We start from the raw sequence: 13,944 nt of genomic DNA on the forward strand, positions 1-13,944 counted from the left end.
AGTGAATAGAAACATCTATAATGTTAGGTCATTAAGAAATTAATGTAGCTTTTTTTAGATGCTTTTCCATCTTACAATTAGGTTGTTAATGCCCTGATTAAAGAAATCACTTGGCTTTGAAGCAAAAAACATGTTGATGTCCTATTTAACATCTTCCACACTTGCATACTTTTTCCAATTAAGATGGTGTTTCAGCGAACGAAAAAGATTGTAATCTGATGATGCCATATCTGGAGAACATGATGGGTAGGGGAGAACTTCCCAACCCAACTCCATAATCTTGTGTTGCATCAAACATGCCACATGTGGACATGCATTGTCATGGAGAAGAACACCTTTCTGATTGATTGACGAGTGAAAAGCATTTCTGATGAAGGGCTTGATTTAAATGTTCCAGTTGCTGACTATAGATCTCTGCATTGACAGTTTGCTGTGGATTGAGGAGTTCGAAATGAATTACTCCTTTGATGTCCCACCAAATGCAAAGAATCACTTTCTGTGAATGGAGTCCAGGTTTTTGGGTCGGTTTTTGATTTAAGTGTTCCAATTGCTGACTATAGATCTCTGCATTGACAGTTTGCTGTGGATTGAGGAGTTCGAAATGAATTACTCCTTTGATGTCCCACCAAATGCAAAGAATCACTTTCTGCGAATGGAGTCCAGGTTTTTGGGTCGGAAGTGGTTTTTGTCTAGGACTGAGCCATTGTTTTTGGCATTTAATATTCGCATAGGGAATCTATTTTTCATCACCGATGACAATTATGTCCTAAAATGGTTGACGCGCATTACGAGCCAAAAAGAGGGGAAGAAGCGTTCACATGTTGGAAATGATGATCATCGGAGAGTTCATGAGGCCCCCTAAACACTTTCTTTATGGAGTTTTTCCATATTCCTTAAATGTTTACATATTGTTTCATGAGAGGCATCCAACTTCAGGGCCGTTTCACAAGTGTGTTGCCTTGGGTTAAACTCTACAAGAGTCTTCAGAGCATCAATATCAATTCCAATATGTTGGCTCCTCCCATCACAGTTTTTAAGGCTAAAGTCACCTGAATGAAATTTGCTGAACCATCGTTGACATTTACGAATGTTCAAAACATTTCCATAAACTTCTTTGATATTCTTTGTAGCTACAGAGATGCTGTTTCCCTTCTTGTATTCAAACAGCATTACATGCTGAATGTGTGTCTCGTGTGCCATCACTATAAGGGATTAAAGTATACTAAACTTTACACATTATATAGGCTACACTCACGTGATGTTTAGGTAGTTCGTTTAACTATTATACGTGATGTACATTTTTTGAGGGGTGGTTAATGAAAGTGTTCCAAAACACGACATTAATTTCTTGACGACCTAATATATTTGTGAGGATTAAGTTGATTGGTTTATCTCTAAATCTAATACCCAGTCACTTGGAACTCAAATCTACATGGGGGTAGGATAAGGGATCCCTATAAAAGGGCTGAACTGCAATTTTGATGGCTCACTCCAATGTTTCATAATGGAGGAACCAGCAGAACACCACCTCCCTACTATTAACTGAATGATTATATAATTATTATTTCATTAACACATTCAATAGGAAGCCTCCATGGTCCCCCCACCACAGCGACTTGGAACTGGAAAGTGGTAAGGACTCTCAAACTCCACTAGAAGAAAAGGGGGAGAAAGTACGGTGAAGAGTCTGGATGAATGGCAACACTTGAGATAGTGCAACGGGTGATCATGAAATTCTATTATGAAAAGCAATCCATACTGATTTATTCAATACAAGGCATGGCCGGGATGAGCAGCTATCCCCTTCTGCTTTACCCATGTAGCCCATGCATGAGAATGGTCTGGGGCGAGCAAACTAATGAAGGAAACATATCACAAGGATAGATCTACAAGTGAAACAACCACTCTCAGCAGTGTTCATTTTTTGGCAATAGAAATCATAAAATGTAAGTCGACATGGTCTTACAGTGTGGATTGGACTAGTTTAAGTGTACCTGGACAGGCACCAATCACCACAGAGTGGGATTCAGAAAGAAAAGAAGGACATGCCCCTGAAAAACAAGAGGTACATATACTAAAAGGTAACTTAGCCAGTCACAGTATCATGAAAGAATGAAGGATGGCAACAGGTGGATGATGGTACCCCAACAAGGAAGAAACAGCTACCCAAAGCGCAGAATAGGAGATGAACATATAATGTGTAGTCCCAGTACTTGTCAGACAAAGTCCCTTAATTGCACGAGACGAAAGACATGTAGGGAATAGGGAAGGTGCATGATCGGAGTGAAGACATCAGGAAGTGATGAATGGAAGAAGGATACAAAGAATAAAAGACAACTGAATCACAATCCAAACCCAATGAATAATGGTGGAGGGAAAACAAATCACAGACAAAGAAGTGGAGTAAGGGAAGGAAACTGTGTGAAATGGATGTTATGGAAAGAAGCCTTGAAAACAATGAAGCAACACACAGCATGTACAGGACAGAGAAAATCATCTGGATCCCACCAAGGAGAAATGTAGACGTTGTTAAGAAACGAAAAAATCAAAAGAAATAGACCACAAAAGCCACTAAAATGTATGTGAATAAACTCAATATAGAACAAAAGAAACAAATCAAGCCAAAACTGCTGAAAATACCAGAGCAATGCTGGCCAGGAAAGATCAATCAGAAAGACCTGAACAGGAGTGACATGAATGAATAAAAATTTGGGGAAGAAAACTGATGGAATGAGAAAAAACTAACATTATAAACTAGATGTAAACCTGTTTGAGCTTAACAACAGCCAGAGCAAGTGGATTATGAGCCAGAGACCAAAAATAAAAAAGGTAACTAACTAGGAAGTGATAACAGATTCAAAAACTTCAAGTGGACCCCACAGGAGGCAGAGCCACCAAAATGTGTCAGTACTGGAAAATCAAATAGCAATGAGAACAGAACATATAACCTCCAAAGTGGTAACATAGAATTCATAATTCAAAATGAATAACCAAACCCCACTGTGTTGGCAGAAAGAAATAAAAAGTTGTTGTAATGAAGTAACAAGTTCTGTAATCAGATAGAAATATAAAATAATTCCACTTTAGAATAACTCAACAAGTTACAAATATCATTATTGTATAATAAATAGTAAACATGTTTAGGGAAATTGATACAAAGATATGAAAGAGAAAAAAACACTTGAAGAGAGCAAACTAAATGTTACAACATGTGTACTGCCAAATGAGAAGTGATAGTTTGGTAGGATTGAATAGAGGGAGTCACATGCATCAAGAGCATGTGTTATACCCTTACTGGTGGAAGTTTGTCATTTGATTAAATGCATGTAAGATGCATTTGAATCATTTAATTCAAAAATGGGATGGGTGGGAGTTTCAGAGCTTGTGGCATGTGAAAAAATATTTTTGCATATAGAAGGCAGCACTAAATGAGAATAGCTATTTATGTGTGAAGATGTAATGTACCATATAGGAAAGACCACTTCTATTAAGTTTTTAAAAAGTTTTAAAGATGATATGATAAACAATTACAGTATATTATTAAAAATTTAGTAGTTGTCAGAACAATTTATTGCTAATAAAGATCCATATATACATAACTCATTAGCCTAAAAATAATAATTTAACATTGAATACTTGTGTGCACTGCCTTGAAATGACCTATTGTAAATTATCATGCTAAGATATTTATTTACAGAATGATTAAGCTGAAAAAAAGACAAAACCCAAATTTACAAAAAAAAGGTCTTAAAATTACCATAAATTATTGTAAAATTTCAAACCTTAAACTATTATGATATGTAATTTTCTTATTTACTCATCATATTATTCATTTTTGTGTATTACTTGTAAATTAAAGTTGAAATTTAAAATTAATTCATGTGTAATTTATGCCAATTCGTTAATTAAAATTACAAAAAGTAAACAAATGGTTCTGGTAACAAATGTACCCTACATGTAACCCTATGTTACTTTCTTTTATATTTTGAACAATGAATAACCCTCACAGAAAAATAGTTAGGTCATCATGACATCCCCATGCTACCATAGATTTAAAAGTATACATTTGCCATTCATATTTCATTACACAAACACACACACACACACCTATGAAAAAAGTCTTAAGTAATTTGCACTACAGTTCCTTTGATACCCAATTCCACAAATCAAATCTTTTGTTATATATTATTTTCTTCTTTCATGGAGAAACTTCTGTACAAGAAAACATGGAAGTTGTAAGAGTGATCTCTAGCATTAAGTTAGAATTTTGAAATTTTAATTTTTGGAAATTAAACAGGCTATTAGCTGTTTAAACCACTTTTTTTTAACTTCAGCCAAATTTCCTTAAATCTCCTGTTCTCTATGACTCAATTTTACAAACACAATGAAACACATAACTATGTGTGAAATTCTACATTAGACTAAATACATTTCAAGTTGTTGTGGTGTGAATGCCTTTCACAAGCAGGCAAAGTATAATTATAATTAATTATACTTTTCATGCACTACATTTTTAATGAAGTCCCTTAGGAATTTTATTAATTGTGTACAGAAGAAATTATATTCCAGTACACTATTTCACTGTCATAAGCACATATTTCATTCTCTAAAGCCATTGTTCTTCTAAGCCATTGTTCTGCGATGTGGTATCATGAAAATAATCAAAAACTTACTGAATATTCACATATACACTGTCATGGTTTTTTTTTTTTGCACTTGCATTTTAGTGGCCTGCAGCAGTTTATGGAGACAGTGATTGGTCACTGGTATCAAAAAGGTTGAAAAATGTTGCGGTACAGCACTGTAAAGTGAAATTTTGTACCATCATGAAGAAAGAGTATTTCCCGTAAATATTCACCTCGTTTACTAGTTTAAAGTTTGAGATAAGTAATTAAGTGTTGAAACTCTTGTCTTTCTGTTGTTCTTGTATAGCTAATTGTGTACTTGACACTAGGAGAGTTGTTCATTTTAAGTATGAGATCTTACAGTGCCTATGTAATTTCGGTTTTATTAAATATGGCACACACGAACTAATTTTCCAACATATTTATAGTCAGGCTGTAGTCATTGGTCATATTTTCTATCAGAATTTAGAATAAACATTATTAACACTTTAATCTCTTGAATCTAGTTGCATTGTAATGTCACTGAAACTTTATAAATAAATCTAGTACATATTCAAATCTATATTTTTATCTAGATTTAAAAAAAGAAGAAAATATCTATGTTAAAATGATTAATCCTATTTTGATTTAATAAGATTTATCAGTGATATATTTATATTATACTGTGAACTTCTCTGCTTGATGATAACGTCTTCTTTCATATGTAAAGTTCATTCATGTAAGTAAGTCTGTGATAAAACAAAATATTTCATTCTGAGGAATATAGAAAAACAATTTAACTACTGAACCTCACAGCAAAATGAGGTAATATTGATTTATTTATGATAAAGTAAATATGAATATATCAAAACATAATGTTTAGAGTAAATATTACTGTTTAATATAAATCTGTTTGTAATAGTTTCATAATTTAAAAAACAAGTTCATACCAAGCACTTGCTAATAAAAATTAGTAAGCATCATACACAATGAAGTTTTATGTATTATAATGTAATTAGTATTAACTCCTATTTAAGTTAACACTTCAATCAAACCAAACATTCCTGCTGTTGCATTAAATGACCAATTATGTTCAGAGAAAAATTACATCGTCTTACATAAGGAAGACCGTTATTTAAGACATACACTGTGTATTAATATTTAACTTGTTACCTCTCAGAAAAGTCCGATGGAGATAGTTCAGGTGGTCTTTTGCCTGACCAGTGGCCTCCATGTTCCATCAAGTTTGGCATGTTATGTTGAGGTGTTCTGGGACTGGCACTGATAACATGTACATTGGTACGCTGAGGTGTGCTCAATATCTGTATGTATATATATAAATAAGTTAAGTAATGTACGGTTTTAACATTATTCATAAAAACATGCTTCCCGTGATAACAAATTAAACCATCAACCTGTTTTACTTAATAAAATCCATGTAAATACAAATAAATGCCTTAAAGTTAGCTTTAAACATTTTGTGTGTAGATATTAGATTGAAAGTTCATACAACAAGAGATAGACTAAAATTAGTTGCCACAAGTTTTAATCCCATATACTTGCAAAAATTAAATTTTATTTACTTTAGCTAAGTTACTGTGTTATCCACTCAATCTTTTCTCTACCAACTGTAACTTGTAGCATTTTACTGCTATATATGCAAGCAGAGTGGCCACATTGTAGCATTAAATTTTCCCCCAACTTTCCAGACTTGCACAATTATATGATCTACTGATATTTGAACTTTTATTCTTAAGTCTACCTAATTAACATCTTTTAGTTTGCAATAACCATCAGGGTGTACTCTGAATTTTCATTTTCAAATTCCCTGTATTTTCCTTTTTTTCCTTCAACCACCCCTTCTCCACCATGACACAATAACTGGACTTAAAATTTTTTTTTTTAATATTTTTTTTATATTTCTTTGGGATGGAGACTAAAAAGGAGCAAGAAAACGAATTACATTACTACACATCTAATATTAGTATTAATCAATCACATATTGAATCTTTACTATGACATTCAAACAGCCCATGCATTAAAAATTACAAGCAATATGCTTTAAAGTTAACAAAACAGTTGCCCGATTTGATTGTACCACATCGCTTAAGATTATGATACACTTTTTCAGCCTCTTACGAGGAAAATAACAAACTTGTTACCAAAAACCTTATTAGTATAAGAAATGTGTTCATTAGCAAGCTCTAAAACATATTTAGAACACTCAAAATTAAGCATAAAAACGTCGAACTAATCAATTAATATGCTTTTTGCATACGAGTTCATCACAGCCAAAACAAGAAAGCTGAATAATTAGTGAACACGTATTTACAAAACAGCGGACAGAGTATAAGCTCACACTACAAAATAAAAAGCATGGTATGTACTACAAAACACCAACAAAATCAGACACGCTATGAAGCAATTTGGCTTGCACACATATGTCACACATTTAAAATTAAAATGTAGTTCATCTGAGAAATCTGTTCATTTGCATGATATAAAACATATCTAAAATAGTCATATTTAAGTGCAAAAAATATAAAACTAATCAATGAATATGCCTTGTGGTATACGAGATCATTACAGTCAATCACAAGAAAGTTAGTTGAATAATCAGTGAACATGTAGTTAAAAGACAATGAATAGAATGTTGGCACATTTAATAATTTAACAACCAAGGCATGTACTAAAAGCACCAATACAATCAGACAAGATCTGAGGCAGTTTTGCTAGCAGGAATTCAAAGACTGATACACAAACTAATAATGCCAAAAACTTTTCTTTTTGCTTTAAGATCTGAACTTTAACCATATCATCAGCCTTGTCCTTCTTGTTTATTTGTTTACAAACATTTTTCTACTTCCCTTGCTGTTGTCAATTTACAGGGCCTATCGTGCAAATTTTTCTGAATCATTCAAACACGATTGTGCTTCATCTTCCAGCATTTTAAGCTTTCTTTTCACAAATAAACTCTTGCTTGGTTTCTTCTACCTCTCATTCAGATTTGTCCTTGGCTGCAGTCTTTTGATCCATAAGCAAGTGCATGACTTCAATAATCTTTCATTGACCTCAAATTCATAAGCTTTAATGCCTTGAGATACCTAAGTATCATAAACTTGATGCTGAGCAATTAAAAATTCTTTCTTCATGTTTGGTACCATGATATCCTCATTCACAGAGAACCCTTGCTCCACACGTACTTGTCCATGTGAGAGGACTAGAACAACATCAACAACTTCCCACAGTTGTTGATACGTATCCTCTGTGTACAGAAATGCATGGTAGAATTCATCCAAGCACATGTTGCACTTGGCAAGGACATCCTGCTTCTCCCAAATCAATAATCCAAACTGCACTTCTGCTGCATCACAAACTTCAACAGGGCAGGTTCTGGTTATAAAGGGTAACAAGGAAACTTCAAAAATACTTATTTTAATCTATGGCAGTGGTACTACAGAATAATATTTTCAAACAAGGGCATTGCAACTTGATGGTAAACAATAAAATTTGCATTTTTTTCATATAAAAGATAATTTGATCTAACTTATCATGAAACATGACAAATTAGATAATTTTCAGCAGAAAACATAATATAGCTAAGCAGCACAGTTTGTAGATTCTAAAATAAAAATACCCGTGCTATTCATGTTTCTAACTATACTAGAAAGTTACTTTGTTATTAAATCAAATACAAAAAAATTATAATTGCCAATTCATGAGCAAAGGCACCTACCTGTTTAAACATTTTCATAGATTGGTATGTAAATTGAATTATAGCTCTATTTTACTTGAATCTATAATGCTTATATCAGTTATGTACAAAGTATCTGTACAAAAGAATTTCTGGTGTATCTTTTAGAGATGAAAATATTTTTTTTTACAAACATGGGCTTCTCTAAATGTGGTCATCATTTCCAAAGTAATATTCATGACCAGAAGGCATTAAATAGAGAAGTAAATGTAAATAAAAGTATTTTCAAAAGTAATAAGGCATTATATGTTGTCTTCTGTTCAAAATGTGCATATATATAAATGATAATTTAAGCAAAAAAATAAAAATTATGTCTTTGTATCAAAATGTATGGAGAACTTTAATAGTGTTACGACAGCAGAAGTCATGTGACGCTGGTAACACGTGATGAGTTTCTAGAAGGATCATGAAGGTTCGAGTGTTTTCCAGACGCCCTCTATTTTTGCATATAAGCCCGGCAAATAAAGCGGAGATAAGAAGTGAAGGCATAGAGAATGGCACAATGGGAGATATAGAGACACATAATCGAGTCAAGTCGTAAGTAAAGTGCGTGAATTATAGCGTGTGTTTAAGTTAAAGTGACTTTGGAAATTCTATGTATTGCAAAGTTGTATTGAGAAATAATAAACTAGTTTTATTTAACAAAGGACTTGTATCGCTGAAGTTCTTCAGAAAGAATTTTTATGGGAAATTAACAAATGAACAGAGACATAATAATAGTAATAAATTATGTTGATAAAATATATAGATTATAGATTATCTTATACAAGCTATAATTCCAAAGTAATGAGACATTTGATTGAATTTGTTGGTCTGTTGAAAATGTTCTTAGGTGTTAGGTGAGTGTGCTTTTGAATGAATAACTGCCATGAAATGTCAAAGTTTTCTAACAATTCTATGAAACAGTCAAGCACTGCATCCTTGTATACCTTGACCACATCTCAAAATCTGAGCCCTTGTATTGACATATCAGTAGCGCAAGCTTCATTTGATATTAGTGGTCAAAGTTATTTGCCACTACTTCTTATGCTTAGCAAACAGTTGGGTGACACTGCTCTTTATCTTAGAAACTAAAAGAAGTTTGTACCCACGTAGCAATCCGCTTCTAAGTGTGTGAGCACATAATCAGCTTTAAGTTTGTGGCACTCATAGATAATTAGCCACATCATTATAAAAAAATACCTTAATTCCCTCTTTATAAAGACCAATGTTTACTGCCCTACACAGAGTACCACATTTTGGATACTTATCCCATCACATGCAGATTTGCCTGTATTTTTAAAGTTCAAAACATCAATTACAATAGCCAAATAAATCTCCGTACTTGAAGTGACACCTAGAGAGCTGGTAGCATGCATATGGTAGGTAATGGTCCCGAGATTTTCATATTGCTTGTATTTTCTTGCATATGCCTTGTTTGCATTCCTTAAGTCCCTAAAACACTTTTGACCAAAACTCTATTGTAAAATATTCTTTACAAATTTGAAAGTTGGCTATTTAAATTACATTTTTTTTGTTTACAGACTGTTTGTCTTATAAAATTTGTTAAATTCTAAATTTCCATAGCTATGATAACATTTTAATTATGTTTTTAGTTAATGTGAATTGCATTTTAGATATTTCTAGTTTTTCTAAATTTTGTGTTGTATACTCAGTTTAGTTTCGAACTGCTTATTTCACAGTCTTCCATACTATCATAATCATATTTTTACAAGAAATACGTTATGTCTAATACCATAGCACCACAACCATACAAGAACGTTATGATCAGTAATTTGTAATTTTTGCATCACTTACTCAAGGCAATCTGTTAATTAAATGTAAAAAAAAGTTACACAGACATGTATTATATGTTAAATGAACAAACTCAGACCTCTGAGAAATTTATTTGACTAAAACTGTTTACATGTACATTATGTATATATATTCAGGAACTGATAACTACTTGAGCCAGTAAACACCAGAAGATGTAGGAATGGCAGGAAACAAACAACAAGACCTATCTGTAGAGGAATTTAGATTGCCTACTGGCAGCCTTATTTATCACATTACTCAAAATAACAAAATGAAAAAAGGTGATAACAGAAATGCATTGCACCATTTGCTGAATTCACTAGCATCAACTACTTTCATTTCCTATCTAAAAGTAATATCTTGAATAGATTAAAGTTTTTTGGTACATAAACTCAATATGTTTGAAAATCAACAATGCTCTACCTCTATACTTTACTGGCATACCGGAATTTATAAACAGCTCTCCCTCTCTCTATAAACACGTTAAGTAATATCTGATAACATAAACATCCTGCAAACTAGTGGAAAAAAAACAATAATCAAAAAACAGAAAATCATTAAAGTACTTTTACCGTTTAATGTATTAAATTCAGACTTCTTAATTTTTGGACTCAACAACACAGTAGAATACAATTAATCTCAGCTTAAATTTCTTGTAGAAAGATAAATAATGTCAAATATCACAAAACATTATATTTAGAACAATTTAAAAACCCTACAAAACAACCAAAGCATTCATTGAGTTTTCTTTTTCATGTTATGTATTATGCTCAAAAAGGTTAAGTCCCTCCCATGCCAAGATGGCACACAACATTCAGAGCTAAACTCCAGCTTAACTGGCACAAGTGGATGAGAATGGCAATATATCCCTCCCTCCCCCTCCCCCACTTCCATGGGATGCCAGTCCTTGCAGGTTTTAACCCCAAGCTAACAGTTGGTATCCATCAGACAGCCAAGTAAACTGAAACAATTGTTGTTGTCATGTTCAAAAACACAACAGCACAATACGAGTGAACCTAGAACTCTCAATCACTCGACTACAACTCCAATGCATGAAGTCACTGAGCCATACTGGCCCCTCTTTATGCATTATGAATATGAATTATGAAAAAATTAAGTGCTGGTAAAGAGAAAATATGATTAATAATTCACCAAAATAATCTTGCTAGGTCATCAGAATAAAGTAGTTCATTGCCTCTTTCACATCAATTTTGATTAACTTTACTGTAGTTGGTGCACCTGTTATAAAACATTTCACATACCATTGTTATCCCTTGAAAAATATATCAGATAAAATATTAGATAATTTTGTAAAAATTTACTCAGATATTTTGTGAACATGCCATTTAAACAGGACAAACACTAACCTAGTTTCTTCAGCAAAGTGGCACAACAGAATGAATACTAAAACATTTCTGAAAATGCATCTCAATGAACTCACCATTGGTGACATGTTTTTCGGCAATAGTGTCAGTTCAGCTTTAAATTGTGACATTTTGCTTGGAGAGGTGACACTTGCTATGGGCACAGTGATTAACTGAGTTGGAACAGCTGAAAAAAAGTCAGCATCATAAAGTTTTCAAAATATTACTTTTGATGCATCTTATAATCTGTTACACAATTCATCTTTTTCCAAACTCCCATGTTTTGAGTGCATAGCTTAACACTTTTCAGTATTGAAACTTATTTTGCACCTTCAGTAGTACTGTCTAGGTCCTGGATCGAAGAAACTTTCTCCAAAAAGTCAGTTTCCAGTAGAGTAATATCTGAATACATAGTATATAAATAATTCTGTTTAGAAAACATGATAGTTTTAATGAAATTTATTTGGTCAGAATTTGGATGACAGTGATTGTCAATGTGAATTTAAAAGTAAAGTCAGTCAGTTAGGATATTTGTGCTTTAACATTCAAATACTCAGAGATCTCATATGGTCACATAGTGTAATTACAAATACGTAAGACAAACCCAAACCACTATAAGACCACATTTTACATTCACCAATACACTTCAACCACTTTATTTAACTATCTATCCAGTTGCCATAACCAGCATTTTCCTAACTAACTTTAAAATCAAACTACAGGAGCAAAGCTTATTGGACTAATTTCATGAACATTGATACACTTAATGGTATTAGACTAAAGCCAAGTACTACTGACATTATATCTCTGTCTGTACTTGTAAAAAATTTATTCACAATACTGTTCGTAGATTCATCAAACATTTTTAAAACATTTTCCTATTAAAAATTTTAGCCTAAAGTTTTTTTTAATTTAATAGTCTCTCGTTATCTTGTCTACAGTCTGTACAAAGAATTTCAATGGATATTTTATAACAAGTTTTAAAAATTAAATAATATATTTCTCTAAGATGTATGCCCAGTATATACGAAAAATGAAAAACAAACTGAAATGTTTGCTATCTTACATGGGTCAATAAAATACACATGTAACATTGCAAAGATAGCAAGTACCTTGTCTTCACATGGCCATCATTCTGCCAGTCCTAATCATCAGTGAGAAATAAAACACTTAATCAAAACTTATTATAACTAAGTACCAGGGAGACATATCCAGTTACAGAAAGGCTTGAAATAATGCACATGTAGCCATACAGTAATAACATGATTTAAAGTACAAAGTAAACTCCAGAGTTAAAATCTATTTAGACAAGCACAAATGCTACAGTTGAGCTTTGCAGTCAAATGCTGAAAACAGTTGTTCAATATTCTAACATAAACATAATTTATTAGAAATTAAAAACATGTTTCAAATCTGAATCTTTAAATTTTAGATGAAGTTTAGAAGAGAAGTTAGATAAACTATAAACAGTAAGAAAAAAATTAAAACTATAAATAGTATACATAACAAAGTACACAAAGCTATTTACTGACTCTACAAAGCTTTTGTGACAATCAGCCACAAATAAGGTAGATAAATCAAAAACATTTGCATGTAGCAAATGTAATGTAATATTCAAACTTAACTCAAGGTAAGAATCAAAAATAAATAAAACAACGAATGGTGCCACATAAATACAAAAAATATTTTATGTCAAGCAACATTATATAAAGTTGTGAACTACACCTAGTTTTATTGGCATTTTACTAATTAAATACGAATTGTAACATTAAAATCCATAGAAACATAGTTACAATAATCAACAAAATAACTTCCAAATCGTCAGTGAATCCAAAAGACTGGACATTGTATAAAGTATATAGGTGAAAAATATTAAAATACAAGAAACAGAATAACAAAACAAATTAATACTTTATTAGTTACTTTTGTGAAAACATATGTTAAGAGTAAGAGTTAGTTCTTATGATGTTATGGTCTGAACACAACATGCACTGTTGACTTTTGCACTTGGTGCTTTTGCATAGTGAAGTGTTGAGAGATAAGTGGAACATTAAAAAAGACAGAATACAGAGTTTTGTAATCTAAAGGTGGTTTTTGTCACAAATACAGAAAATGTACTATTATACATCTTAAAAAAATATAAAAACTATTTTAATAAGGGTATAGCTTTAACATGATTAACATCACCAGAGAAAAATATTGATGTGATGCTAAGCAGTGGAGACTTTCTTGCCTCTATTTATTGCACATGAATTATACTCAAAAGATCCAAGATGTGAATCTCTTCAAATCTGCTAAGATTAGTCAACCATGGAATTATGCACTCCTGACTGTGACACCAACTCATAGCTTGATAAAATACTTATCTCACTAAGAAGAACACCTATCTTTTCAGAACTTGGCTGCAGTTTTATCATAGAAAAAAAAG

General features: G+C 32.3%; 1 protein-coding gene across 4 annotated transcripts in view; it reads right to left on the bottom strand.

Annotated features, from left to right (window-relative positions):
- LOC106459881 (transcription factor Dp-1-like) overlaps window positions 1–13,944 on the bottom strand; it is a 106,143-nt gene that overhangs the window by 23,533 nt on the left and 68,666 nt on the right. For all 4 annotated transcript variants that reach the window (XM_022386450.1, XM_022386451.1, XM_022386452.1 and 1 more), the window contains 2 exons: window positions 11,594–11,703; window positions 5,778–5,926 (listed from right to left, as the gene is read on the bottom strand). In XM_022386450.1, coding sequence (XP_022242158.1) covers window positions 5,778–5,926; window positions 11,594–11,703 — 259 coding nt within the window. The remainder of the gene's footprint in view (window positions 1–5,777; window positions 5,927–11,593; window positions 11,704–13,944) is intronic.

Source organism: Limulus polyphemus, unplaced genomic scaffold (genome assembly GCF_000517525.1).
Source record: "Limulus polyphemus unplaced genomic scaffold, Limulus_polyphemus-2.1.2 Scaffold674, whole genome shotgun sequence".
Classification (NCBI taxonomy): domain Eukaryota; kingdom Metazoa; phylum Arthropoda; class Merostomata; order Xiphosura; family Limulidae; genus Limulus; species Limulus polyphemus.